The 12712-nt window shown below is 41.6% G+C and overlaps 1 protein-coding gene across 2 annotated transcripts in view; it reads right to left on the bottom strand.

The window, feature by feature from the left end:
- LRP3 (LDL receptor related protein 3) overlaps positions 1-12712 on the bottom strand; it is a 113205-nt gene that overhangs the window by 64211 nt on the left and 36282 nt on the right. For both annotated transcript variants that reach the window (XM_085639511.1, XM_085639512.1), the window contains exon 3: positions 4336-4474. In XM_085639511.1, coding sequence (XP_085495637.1) covers positions 4336-4474 — 139 coding nt within the window. The remainder of the gene's footprint in view (positions 1-4335; positions 4475-12712) is intronic.

Raw genomic sequence — 12712 nt, 5'->3', positions numbered from 1 at the left:
CAAACACATTAATGTGACAAATAACCAATTATTCACATTTTTTTAATCTAAAGATTTTTTCAGATAATTAAATGTTATGCGTGGTTTTAATTCTCATACCTCCAGCAGGGAAGTTTTGCTCATTCTAGAGATGTGCTCCATAATTCATTTTAGGAGGAATCAATGGAGCACACCTCGCTCCATTTATCGCCACAGGAGATTTATCGCCACAGGAGATTAGTTTGTGTATCTTTCTTACATGTTGTGATTTGCATTTGACAATTCAAATTTAAGAAATTGCATCTGCCGGGCCAAGAAGCATGCACAAGTTGGTCTGGGCTGGATAAACGCTTGCTATGCTGTTTGCAAAACATGGCAAATTATGTGCATGTTAAATATGGCAATCACTACAGAAAAATCGCATTTATATAAACTGTCTAGAATTTGTGTTTTCACTAATGCATATGTTTTAATATTACCCATGTATTGGGTGTGCACCACATTTCTAGCTGCACCTCAGTGCTTATCCCTGTATTATATTGTATCATTTAAAGTAAGCTTAATAACCCTGATAGGGTTGCGTAGCGCTCAGATATGGCTCAGGTTCCTGGGCGCCCTTTTCAGGGTGCAACAATGAGCAAGGTGATGGTTGTGCAATACCTATACCAAAGCTGTTGACTGACCGGCGTGAGGTTTGGAAAGAGGCGTCAAACATGGTGCAAAACAGCGCTTAAGAATGAGGTGTTACTGAATAGTGTGGGAATAGACGCATGTTAGACCTGGCATCCTTGGCGTTGTTTCCCGTGACTTTTTGCCTCTACCTCCTGTATTTTTGACACTGTGCTGGAATTCGTTATTGCTGGTTTAGATGCTTTGGGCACTTTGCCACTGCTGATCAGTGCCAAAGTGCAAGGGCTCCCTGTGTAAATTGTTATTATGATCGGTTGTCCATGATTGGTGTATTTGTTTTCTACCAGTAGCTCCCTAGTAAAGGGCACTGAGTGAGCCAGGGCTGGTAATTCAAATGCTACTAGTGGGCTTGCAGCACTGATTGTGCCACCCACATGAGTAGCCCTAAAATGATGTCTCAGGCCTGCCAGTACAGTGCCTGTGTGCAGTTTAACTGCCATGTTGACCTAGCCAGTGTACCCACTTGCCAGGTCTGACCCTTCACTTTTCTTACACATTGGACACCCCTATGGTAGGTCCAAGGTAGCCCCCTGGGCAGGGTGCAGTGTATGTGAAAGGTAGGACATGTACTAGTGTGGATAACATGTCCTGATAGTGAAATACTGCCAATTTCGTTTTTCACTATCAAGAGGCTATCTTGCCCATAGGATAGAATGGGGAATGCTGTGTAAAATGTTTACCTGCATATCTTACCATAGCAGCATGATAAAAAATTGGAGTCTGGTATCCCTGAACTTAGAATTTAATAACACATCTTTTAGGAAGGATGGTTTTTAAATTCCGTGTTTGAAAATAGCACTTTTAGAAAGTGGCTATTTTCTTGTTCAACCTTTCTGTGTGCCTCTGCCTGCTTGTATGATTGACTGTCTGGTTTGGGAGTGACACGGGCTGGGGTGGCTCCAGGAGTCTGGGTGAGTCAGCACTAGGCTGAATTGACCTATCTGCATTTGGAGTGGTGGGAGGAGTAGCACCTGGGCCTGAATAGGGCTGTGCCTGCCTTCCACAATGCTGGCTCCACCTCCTGCGGTGTGTCTGACGGCCTTGGCCCACACTCACAAAGGAAGAAGATGTGCACTGGCAGAGAACACCCAGAACGGGTTTGAACTGGGTCCAGGACCCCTCACACATAGAGAACAAAGACGTTTGGGGTATAAATACTAGAGCTGAAACCCCTGAAAGTTAGACTACTTCGAAATCAAGAGGAATCCCTGCCAAAGAAGATCAGCTGAAGAGACAGAGGAGAAGTACTGCCCTTGCTGTGTTTCTGGGGTTGGCCTGCAGTGTGCTGTTTCTACTGAGGAGAGGACTAAGGACTAAGGAACTGTACTGTGTGCTGTGTCCCCTTCTTGAAGAAGGACTTTGCTGTGTGCTGTGTCCATCTGAAGAAAAGTCTCCAAGGGCCTCAGAAGAGCTGGCACAAAAGGACTTCACCCCCAGCTTCCCTGAACTTCCTTGCTGGGATTTCCGGTCTGCCAGGAGGGCCTGTAACTGTGTGGAGGCCTTTTTGCTGTTGGGAGCTGGAAGCGCGCCGCAACAAGAGAGAAGCGTGACGCCGCCACAGCAGCCGCTGTCACATCACCGGAGAAGTGTGTTGCAGGGTCGTCGCATCGCTGAGGAAGCGCGCCGCGCTGATCGCCGTCGCAACACCGGAGAAGCATGTTGCCGTCACAGAGGGTGTCATCGCTTCACCGTATAAGCGTGTCGCAAGGCCTGTCAAGGCCCAGAAAACCACAGAGTTTGCCGCACGGCCTCCGGCGTGTAAGCATCGCCTCCACGTTGTCGCATTGCAACCAAGACGCCATGTTGTCGCATCGCACCGGATCGTCGCAAAGCATCGAGGCGCCCTCTTGTCGCATCGGAACCGGAGTGCAGGAAGAAAAGACGCATCGCCTTCTCTGCACCCCTTTTGTTTGTTTTGCATTACGCATCCCAGGTACTTTGAGACTAAAGTGTTGCATTTACAATCTACAAGTTTATTTTTGCAACAACCCTTTTTAAAGACATTCTACTGAGTTTCTGTATGTTGGATTTTTGTCGTTTTGGTCTTGTTTAGTTCAGATAAAGATATTCTATTTTTCTAAACTGGTGTGGTGTCCATTTGTGGTGTTTTCACTGTGTTACTGTGAGTGTTGGTACAAATACTTAACACATTGCCTGTGGGATAAGCCTGAATTCTCGTGCCAAGCTACCAAGGGGGTGAGCAGGGCTATCTAACGTGTGTATCCCCCTTACCCTGGCTAGAAGCAAGGGTCCCTATTTGGTCAAAGGTACCTACCTCTGCCAACTAGAGACCCACATTTCTAACTGCATTACTAATCAGAACCCAGCTCAAAACGTACATTTGTAGTGACATAAGAAACCTGAAGGTCTGTTTTAAAACCATACCGCAGAAGGTTGCCCAAAGATGTTTGCATCAGACACGTGGCTCACTGAACGATCTTACGGGCTTTTAACAGGTGCCAATTTATTCAGAGAAATGTAAGAGTGCTATAACTCAGTACTTCAAATGGCCATAAGCTTTACACAGCACCATGTCACCATGCTGGTGCTGCCCAAAAATCTCTCTCACTGCTGAAACAAGGGCACCCAGAATTCTGATCCACGAGTTATGCAAATGCCCTTTCGGCTAACATCTTCAGTGAGCAGGCGATAGATAGATAGATAGGTAGATAGATAGATAGATAGATAGATAGATAGATATTAAAAATTCCAAAATGTGCCTTGATTTGAGTCCTTTCCTAAGGTGCTAACAGGCTAGTGTATATTAGATGGTGCTGGGTGCTATTGCACCTGAAACAAAGTGCTAAAGTTCTCGTATTTCCTTGAATTACTAAATCACTATTGTTTTTTGGGCCTGTGCAAACTCGAACAGTTTGAGTAATACCTGCCATGTGTGGTTTGTAGTATCAAATATATCTCCGATCACTTTCCTATACCATAGAGTGAATAAAGTGCTCCCTGACATACATTATGAGGATATTCCAAATCACCAAGGATTTCCATGACAAGGTCACGGATCTCTGAGGTGAATTTCATCTTCTTTTTAAAAGGTAGAGAAGAAGTTCTTTTATTCTTTCTAATACATTTTCACACCATTACCCATCCCGCAAACAACTTAAATTCCTGGTGTCCTACTCCTTCCTATGAAAGATAGAGATAGTATGGTTGCAGACATGAAGAATAAAAGCTGAATTTGTAGTGTGAAATTAAACACACCAAAAAAAGAGACAGTCATTTGTTGCAAAAACATATTACAATCAGTTTAATGTAAATCAGATTTTTTCTTTCTTTTTTTTTTTTTTTTTTTTAAAGGTGAAGCTCTGAATGAGTAGTAATATGCAGAGATACTTCCTTTCCAGTAATAAACTAAAGTGGACAAAAAGTAAACATGTCATGAATCTCTCCTTTGTGCTAATCTTAGTTCGTTTCAGAAAAACAAATCAGAAGAACCAAAAGTATTTCAATTGCAGTGGTAATGATGCTCAGCGACCTGCCTTTCATCCTATGACATCACAATTCACTTGATACAAGTTATTACAGTTCAGCGGCTACCTCATTTTCTTATTACAAGTGACTAGAGATGCTACAACTTCACTGTAATATGGTAGAAAATTAGAGACAGGTTTTATGTGTTAGATGCTATAATGAAAAGGCCACTGATCATACCTGATTGTTATGATGTCGCCACGGTCTCCTTGAATATACCAGCTGCAATTCATAGCGGGTGGGTAGTTCAGGGGCCAGGAGGGACTGTAGATGACGCCACGTCTTTCGGTGCGCTGTTCCAGTTTTCCACTGCAAGCAGCTATTAGTCAAATACATACAAGACATACTCTTTGTTAACATAAATGATACAGAATTGAAATCTCCAGTTGACGTTAGATCTGTGAATTGCTTTTAGAAGCATCTCAAACGGTGTAGTCCTATATGTGTTGTTTTTTTCAAGGCAAAATCAGCAGGTGTCTTCACTGGAAAGAAAGGGCTAAAATCAGTGCTTAATTTGAGCCGGTGGTTTCCGGTGCTCAGCACCGGCACGTTAACATCAACACCGGTGCTTTTCATGGGCACCAGGTAGGGACACATTCGTTTTTGGTAGGCATGGGGAGATTAAGTGAATTTTCCAGGATCACAGGATGTTGAGTCGATGCCAAGATTAGAACCTGGTTCCCCAGCTCCGAAGTCAGCAGCTCTGGCCATTGCACCACATCCTCTCCCCACTTTCATGGTTCTGTTTTAGGTGGCGCTAACAAGAGAAATGGGCTGGTGGAAGCTGCCTCCTGACGAGAGCTCCAGCACTTACTTTTTTTTTTTTTTTACAAATTAACCACTGGGTAAAATAGAACAAATAATCAAAATATCTGACAGGCTTTAATATAGTTATCGCATATATTTATTTTTTGTTACTAAATTAAAAAAAAGAAAACAAATGTAATGTTGCAGGTGTACGCCCTGCCAACTCTATAGTTTATGGTCATATTAGAAATTGCTTTAGTTAGTAGGTAAGAGGGACTCTGAACTAAGGCGGTCAGTGGGATAGTATCTGATACTATATCACCATGGTCAATTGTGCCTCCTTTATAAATGGCTGCCTAATAAATTCTACCCCCTATGAGCAGTCAACCAACCAGTCATCAAAGGCCAGAAAAGATGGACCTCTTCTTATGGTAGTATCCAGCTGGGCTCATGAATTTAGCCTAACACTGAAGTGCAGTGTTTTGATCCCTTTTACTCCATCATCTCTGCTTATTTGGGGCATTTACATTGTATAATAAAGTATTGCCAAACATAGGGCCTGAATGGTGCAGATGTAAAGAAGGTTCTGCCAATGAAAAATAGTACACTGCTAAGATTTTGGGGTACGGTCCTAAAACGTGCCATCAGCTCTGGTGTCAGAATTCACACAGTTGGTCATGGTGAAGGTCTAAACTGAAGACCAATCGACAGCTTTACAGGTGCCCACATTACATATTTGCCTCATGAGAGCAGCAGAATGTGCCTTGAGTCCTGCGAGATGATCCTTGGACTCAAACGTCACGTGTATTTGCCAAATATAAAAGGGAAGGAATCCACTAAATTGTGCTACTAGAGATGGAACTGGGCTGTATGCTAGTGACACTATGGCCAAAGGACACGCACATGGGGGTGGGGTGGGGCGGGCGGGGATAGCAATGGAAGAAATGCAACATAGAGCCAATTGCAATCATTGATGGCCATTAGTGATTGTTACTTTGTACTGAAGGAACATGTGACAGTGTCAGCAGAAAGACATGAGTCATGCACAGTCTCTCTTTTTGCAGGACTAATAGAAAATGCTTGAGTTACTGAATGTGGTTAATCTTTAACCTTGATCAGAGAGACACAAAAAGACAAGAGGGCATGGGAACCAAAAGCTGAATTAAGGTCTTGCAGATATAGATCACTGGAACAAAATATTTTTTTTTTAAAGAAATTTCCCCTTTGGAATTAATATTTATGCCCCCCAAGCTCTGTCAAGAAAAACATGCAAGAAATCCAGTCTGCTCCCAGGTTTCAATGGAGATATCTCTACCACTGAGAGGCAAAAAAATGTAGATATGTGCAAAAGTCCTTTAAGGCCTGATCACAGGGATACAAATTTACAATGCAATGGGTCCTGTGTCGGAAGAGATACACCTCCAGTCTTTCACGATGAACAGCTCATGCTGCCAAATACCTTATAAAGTATCTTGTCATCAGCTGAAATCAAAATATGAGACATTTACTTGGTAATGTGAACTTACCATCACAAACCTCCGGTATTTCCCAAATATGCAGAAGCCATAACCTTTACAGAGGACAGAACACAATAAGTCTCGCTCTCAATGTCTGACAAACATGGCTAAGGAATAGCATTTTAAGTCTTCTTTGCTTCATTAATGTGAACAGGTTTATGTAGCTTCCTACGGACATACACAATCATTCATACTATGAGAAAACACTACTCTGGTCCCTAGAACAGAAATCACTTCTTACTGAAAAAGGGCTAAGTGCAAAAATCATCAATTTCAACTAATAAGAGGCAGAAGAAGGGTTTATCTGCAACCCATGTGTGGGTAACGACTCTAGTACTCCTGGGAAAGCAACTTCCAAAGCATGCTGGTTCACAGAATGTATGCGTGCTATTTAGGTCCCTATTTCGAGGCTGAAAGGTGGGCTAATCCTTCACAATGCGACAGATTTGTGGTCTGCTGTATTACAAGTGCCATATGATATAATGTACTTGGAATATGGTGGACAGGACATTCACCATGTTTTAAGTATCTTGTCCGACATGCTCTAAATAAGGCCCTTCTCCTCTACAGCCTTTATGAAGTACTGGATTATATGTCAAATGGGTATTACGCTTCTCAGGGTTTTCCTGTAGGTTTGTACAGCATTGATCTGTGTTAGTGCTACTGTGCAGAAGATTCTGGAGCAGGCAGACTGAGCTCCTGGGATGTCATCAATAGACGCCTTAGATGAAGAGTATCAGACAGTTGGGAGTAAGAATTAGACAAAAGAGGATCCGAAGACAGAGAACATCAGGGGTAAGGTAGATGGATTGGGAGCAAAATTATAGATCAGGTACCTTCTGTAGGAACCTTCACACCGACAGCCCCTGAAGTAACATATAGTTTTTTATCTATCTGGGTTTGTCTTAGGCTATCCTTAGAGAAGCACAAGTCTGGTGGAACTACAGATATATTTCAGTAAATCAATTTCCATTCCTCACGGGTCAGAGCTGCTGATGATAGGAGAACCCCGAGACAACTGGTATTTAGAGTGAATCATGAGGATTCTCAACAGAGTGCAGCACTGATAGAGGAGTTATCCCTGTGATTGCCAGGTCAAAGGAAGGACAATGCAGATGTGGCTGAGAGAATGATGTGGAGATGGCCAAACAAAGGTGAGAAGTACAGACAGTAAACTCATGAGGTAGCACATTCACTCATAGCAACATCACAGAAATAAAGGGAAAAAGAAAAAAGTGTTTCAAAAAATTCATTTACAAGATGTAGTCGTATAAATAATTTTCAAATAGAGAAAAAGATGGTCGCATAACAATTTTAATGAGCGAGTGATACCCTAGGCAAGATTACTTTCAATGAAGGAGTGATACCATTGACAAGATTCACTCAAGAGGGAAATAAACAAAAGAAATAAGAGAAATAAACAAGCAAATGGTGAGGTCAACTGTTTTTTTTAAAAGCAGTGTACGCCTTCTATTCAAGTTAGAAGATTTCCCACATGGCTATTAGAGAATTAAATGGTCAACATGTACAAGGGTTTCAGAGTCAGCAAAGTAATGGAACTAAATTTAACAAATTTAGTGGTAGGTGTTTATTAACACTGATAGATGTATGGCCATGCCCCACTACAGGCTGTCAACCCCCTCCCACCCTCCACGCCAGCTAAACACATGCAGACGGCCCATACCCTCACGAAGACCCAATCCACATTTTGTTTTTATTCATTGTTTGCAGGTATTGTGATATTCCTGCGGTACCCGCAGCTCAAGCTTCATCCCTTAATCCTGCTATACCTTGCAAGCTTCCTCGAGGACGCGTGCACAGTAACACAGTACTCTGGGGGTGAAGCTTGTGCAGCAGTTCCTGCTGGAGTACCACAGTACCTCACAGGTGGGCCATGTTGGGTCCCACAGAGTACCGTGGGGATCTAGTCTCTGATTTCTATAATGCTAGTTGCAACATTTTCCTCTGGATTGCGGCCACCCACTCAGATTGCTCGGTAATGATGTAATGTGAGCAAAAGGAGTATCATAAAATCTTAGGATTTCCCCAACAGTAAAAGGTTTTAAAAAAGAAAAGAAAATGAGAAAAACTTAAATATATCATATAGGTCATATTAGTAGAACAGCTGTATGTTTTGATCCCTATTAAGATCCTTTCTACCTCCTACCAGAAAAAGTTTGAAAACTTTAAAATGTGACCATTTTAGAAATAGTTCTCAATTGAATGACCGCCAAATTCAGAGTGTTGAGACGATTATTGGCGAGCACATGCCCTCTGCAGCCATAGGTGATTTACTAGAAACCAGTGTCACTGACAACAAAGTGTGCAATGAACATAGTTCAGACTTCTGGTTCAAAATCAGTCCCCATAAATGTTAGGATAATACATTTCTGTTGAATTTCAATGTTTTAACCTTGAATTCCAACATGAATTCCACATGACAGTTATTCTTGTTCACAAGACTAGCAGCAGAATCGGCACAAACACAATCTTTTCTTTCTGCTATTTTATTACGACGTACTTTGAACACTTAAGGGCTAATAACAGGTACTGATGCAATTTGTATGGGGAAAAAATATATCAATCTAGGTTTTCACATTTCAGAAAGTGAGAAACCATGCGGTATTACTGCGTAATTCCCCCATTCTGAGGAGTACAGCACAGAAAGATACATTAATATTACACCTGGTAAAAAATGCTCCCCTCTGTATTGGCATTTACCAGGTGTGAGAGTACTACACCAAGCGATGCTGCGGAACTACATTTGGTGATTATGCCTTGTAATGCTGGGGTTGGACACCATGCTCCGACAAGTAGCAACCCTTTCTCAAATGGAAGATATGCTGACCAGTGGTTCACAATGGATTTGAAGAGAAAGCGTATTGCAACTAGATTGCTGGAATATGAAAGGCACATTTGGTATTTATTTCTGAGGAGACATGTTGAATGTATAATCCAACCTAAACACTACATATTTTGTCTTTACGATACAAAAAAGCTTCAGTTCTCTTTCATCTTACCTCTTCTAAAAATCGGTCTTGTGAGCTTTTCTCTACGGTTTCTAAACTGCAATCATGTTTGCGGCTCAAACACTTTATTTGTCTAACATTATATCCTCACAACTCCCACATGATCTCTCTGCCTTTCTTTTTGAAGGCCTTCAACATCTAGCAGGAGGTTAAACACCCTTTGGCACCCTTGTCTTAGAAGAATCCTTTGTAGATGGTTGTTGTAGCCTCCTTAGAAACTACTCCCCTTTCAGCGATGACCTCTGTAAAGGTCAGCAGGGATCTTTTTAGCCTTAAATGCGGATCGCTGGATAATCACCACCATGTGGCCACAGAACAGGACTTGGTACCTGCCATCAATACTTCTCTATGACATTTCATCAACACCTCTCATACACCAGATTAAGACTCAGAGGCCTGTAAGAATGGAGTAGCCACAGCAATGTTTTTTAGATTTGGACCCCATTGTTTTTTTTAACATACTAGACTCATTATGCTCCTGTCTGTCTTTGACAACATCACAGAACAGAATTTGGCTAAATGTTTGACCAGTGTTATTGACAGTAGATGCAAAAGAGGCAATCTTATCTGATCCCGCTCTCAGTTAACACCTTTCTATTCCATAACTATCAATAGTTAATTCATTACATCAATATCCACCAATTAATTGACCTAATAAACTGAATAAGAATACCAAAAACTCCAAGGCCCAAATATCATTAGTTTCTCATTTCAAATATTTTTTCTGCATCTATTTGAGGATGGATGCCTAACTCCTTCAAGGTAATTACTCTAGGATTACTGCTTACTCCAAAGGGATACCCTCATCACGTAAATAATGCAAGCGGCCCTATATGTTGGTGCCACAACAAATTCATAATGGACATTGCACCATCAATATAAACCAGGTGCAAAAAACTGAGTTAAAAAAGTGATATGGAATTCGACCAACGAGGAAGCATTAACAAAATGAAAAAAAGAGAAGACTATCATTAGAAAACATGTCACTTTCTCTAGTCAATCTTTGGACGTAGCATAGATCTAAATACAGATGTTTTAACAATTCTAGAGGGAAAGACATGCCTGTGTGTTTACACAGATTCATGACAGCAGAAGAAGATATTATGACTTAATCGATCATATGTATGTACATATACACACACACACACACACACACACACACACATTTTCCCCCTCAAAGTCTACTTTCATGCTTCTAATAATTTAGAGGCTTTTTGCAATACTATAGATCTTTATCCTCCAAATGGTTGGGGTGTGTGTTTGTGTGCGCGCGCAATAGTTAACACGGCAGAGGAAGACCTGAGGGGGCGAGGGGGGCGATTTTGTTCTGCAAGTCTGTGCATGGCATTGCAAATCAACACTCATATTGCTTTACAATCTGTACCGGCCACCCTCCCCATTACAAACCATTGTGTGTGGGACACTGGGAAGACTACATATGTGTTCCAGAACTCCACTCACGGAATGTGCTTCTACGTTTGAAAACTAGAGAATTTCAACTTCTGTAAAAAAAAAAAAAAAAAAAAATGAAAATCATCACAGGCCCAATTTTCACTTATTGATTTCAGAGTTTAGCCCATACCGTAAGGTTTTGCAATGTACGGTCTTAGTCCGTTGGTTATTTTCCTTCCTTTGCAAGGGTTTTGCCATTTCTGTTATTCTGCAAGGATGGTTTGTTGTGATACAATGTGCGAGTCTGTTATTAACAAAACCTCCTTGCAGACATGTATACTTGGCTGCAATGATAGATGCTTATACCTTGCTCTTGTTCGGCGAGGGTGATCTCTCACTAATCAGTCAGTCAGTCAAAGAACTTTATTCGAATTGAACAATACAATTCATAAAAGTATTTTTTTTAAACTCACTGATCAAATACTTAAAGGCCTTGCCACAATTTAAGAATGTGAGCAGGGAAAACGATAGAAGGCAAAAAGAGTAACATTAGTCGGTTGTGTTTCATGTGGAATGCTGACCTTGGAGAATGGGGCTACCCAGAGTTCCACTTTCTGTTGTCCTTACACATCTGTCACTGTAGCTTCGGTCCGATTTGCCTGCAGATGTTGGCATCAGGAACAAATCAGTACAGACGGCATGAGCTAGGGACGACTTCTAGAATCTATTGCTTTGTTGCAAATAAAAAAAGTATAAATGGTCGAGTTTTTAAAGTATTTGTCAGCCTTTAACAAGGATTCTAAATTTAGGCTGCAGCAATATCAGGCTTTGATGGGAAAGGATACTTAACAAAGGAAAAGTGTGGCCTGTTTGATCCACATCACAGCGAACATTTTAAAAAGATGTATGAGGCCCTGGACTTAAACTCCATGGAAGTTAAATGGTTACATGTGTAACAACTGCACCCACCATTCTGGTAGAACACAAATTAACCATTAACGCATTCTTCACGGGCAGTAAACTCGAGGGAATGTTTCACAATGCATAAAATAGAACAGAAGCCATGTGTCAGCAAAGCAGTGTGGGCTGCTGGAACAAACCCCCCCCCCCCCACTTCACTTTGTGCAAATGTCGCTCATCAATGCAGCAGCCATGCAAAGGGCCTGAATAGTGCAGTAAGAGCCTTAATCTACAGACCTGACTGAATGCAATGTGCTGCCATGAGAAGTCTCCTCTTCTCCAGGCTTCCATTGAAACCAGTTGATGGATAGTTATAAAAACTGAAAGCAAAATAATAGGCTCCCTTGTCCTGCATTTAAAAGCCTCCTGAGGTACTTATATTTTGTATCTGGTATACTTATGGAGGGCCGACATGCTGGATGGCAGCAACCTTAGATACTTTAGACAACAGAACTATCCTTGAATTGTAGGGCATTTCATGCAGAAATATTCAATCGAAAGAAAATGCTCCCAGTCATGAAGCTGCAGGATCAACCGGCAAAGGCTGAAATACATGCTGTTTGACAATCTAAAGCAGAAGAGGAACTTTATTGGCAAATTGAGGGTCCTTATGTGCCATCTCACCAGGGTTCCTGATCATTTTTGGCAGCCACATTAAAAGATTGCCATGCTGTGGCCTTTATACCAAAAACTGTACCTGCTTTCAAATTATATCAGGTTCTAGGTACACAGTGGCCCCTGGTAAATATTATCTGAATATTGCAAACAGGCTATATAGCAGGAGCAGCCACTTAAAGCTACATTCAGGCTGTGAAAAAGGAATGCAATTTACCGCTTACATGCAAGCTCCCATAGCACTAAACAATGATGTAATTCACACTATGGTAAATATGGGAAAATAATTAGGATTTG

The sequence above is a fragment of the Triturus cristatus genome, chromosome 12, assembly GCF_964204655.1.
Source record: "Triturus cristatus chromosome 12, aTriCri1.1, whole genome shotgun sequence".
Taxonomy (NCBI): Eukaryota; Metazoa; Chordata; class Amphibia; order Caudata; family Salamandridae; genus Triturus; species Triturus cristatus.
Note: the sequence above shows the minus strand (reverse complement) of the source record. Positions and strands in the feature narration are given on the sequence as shown.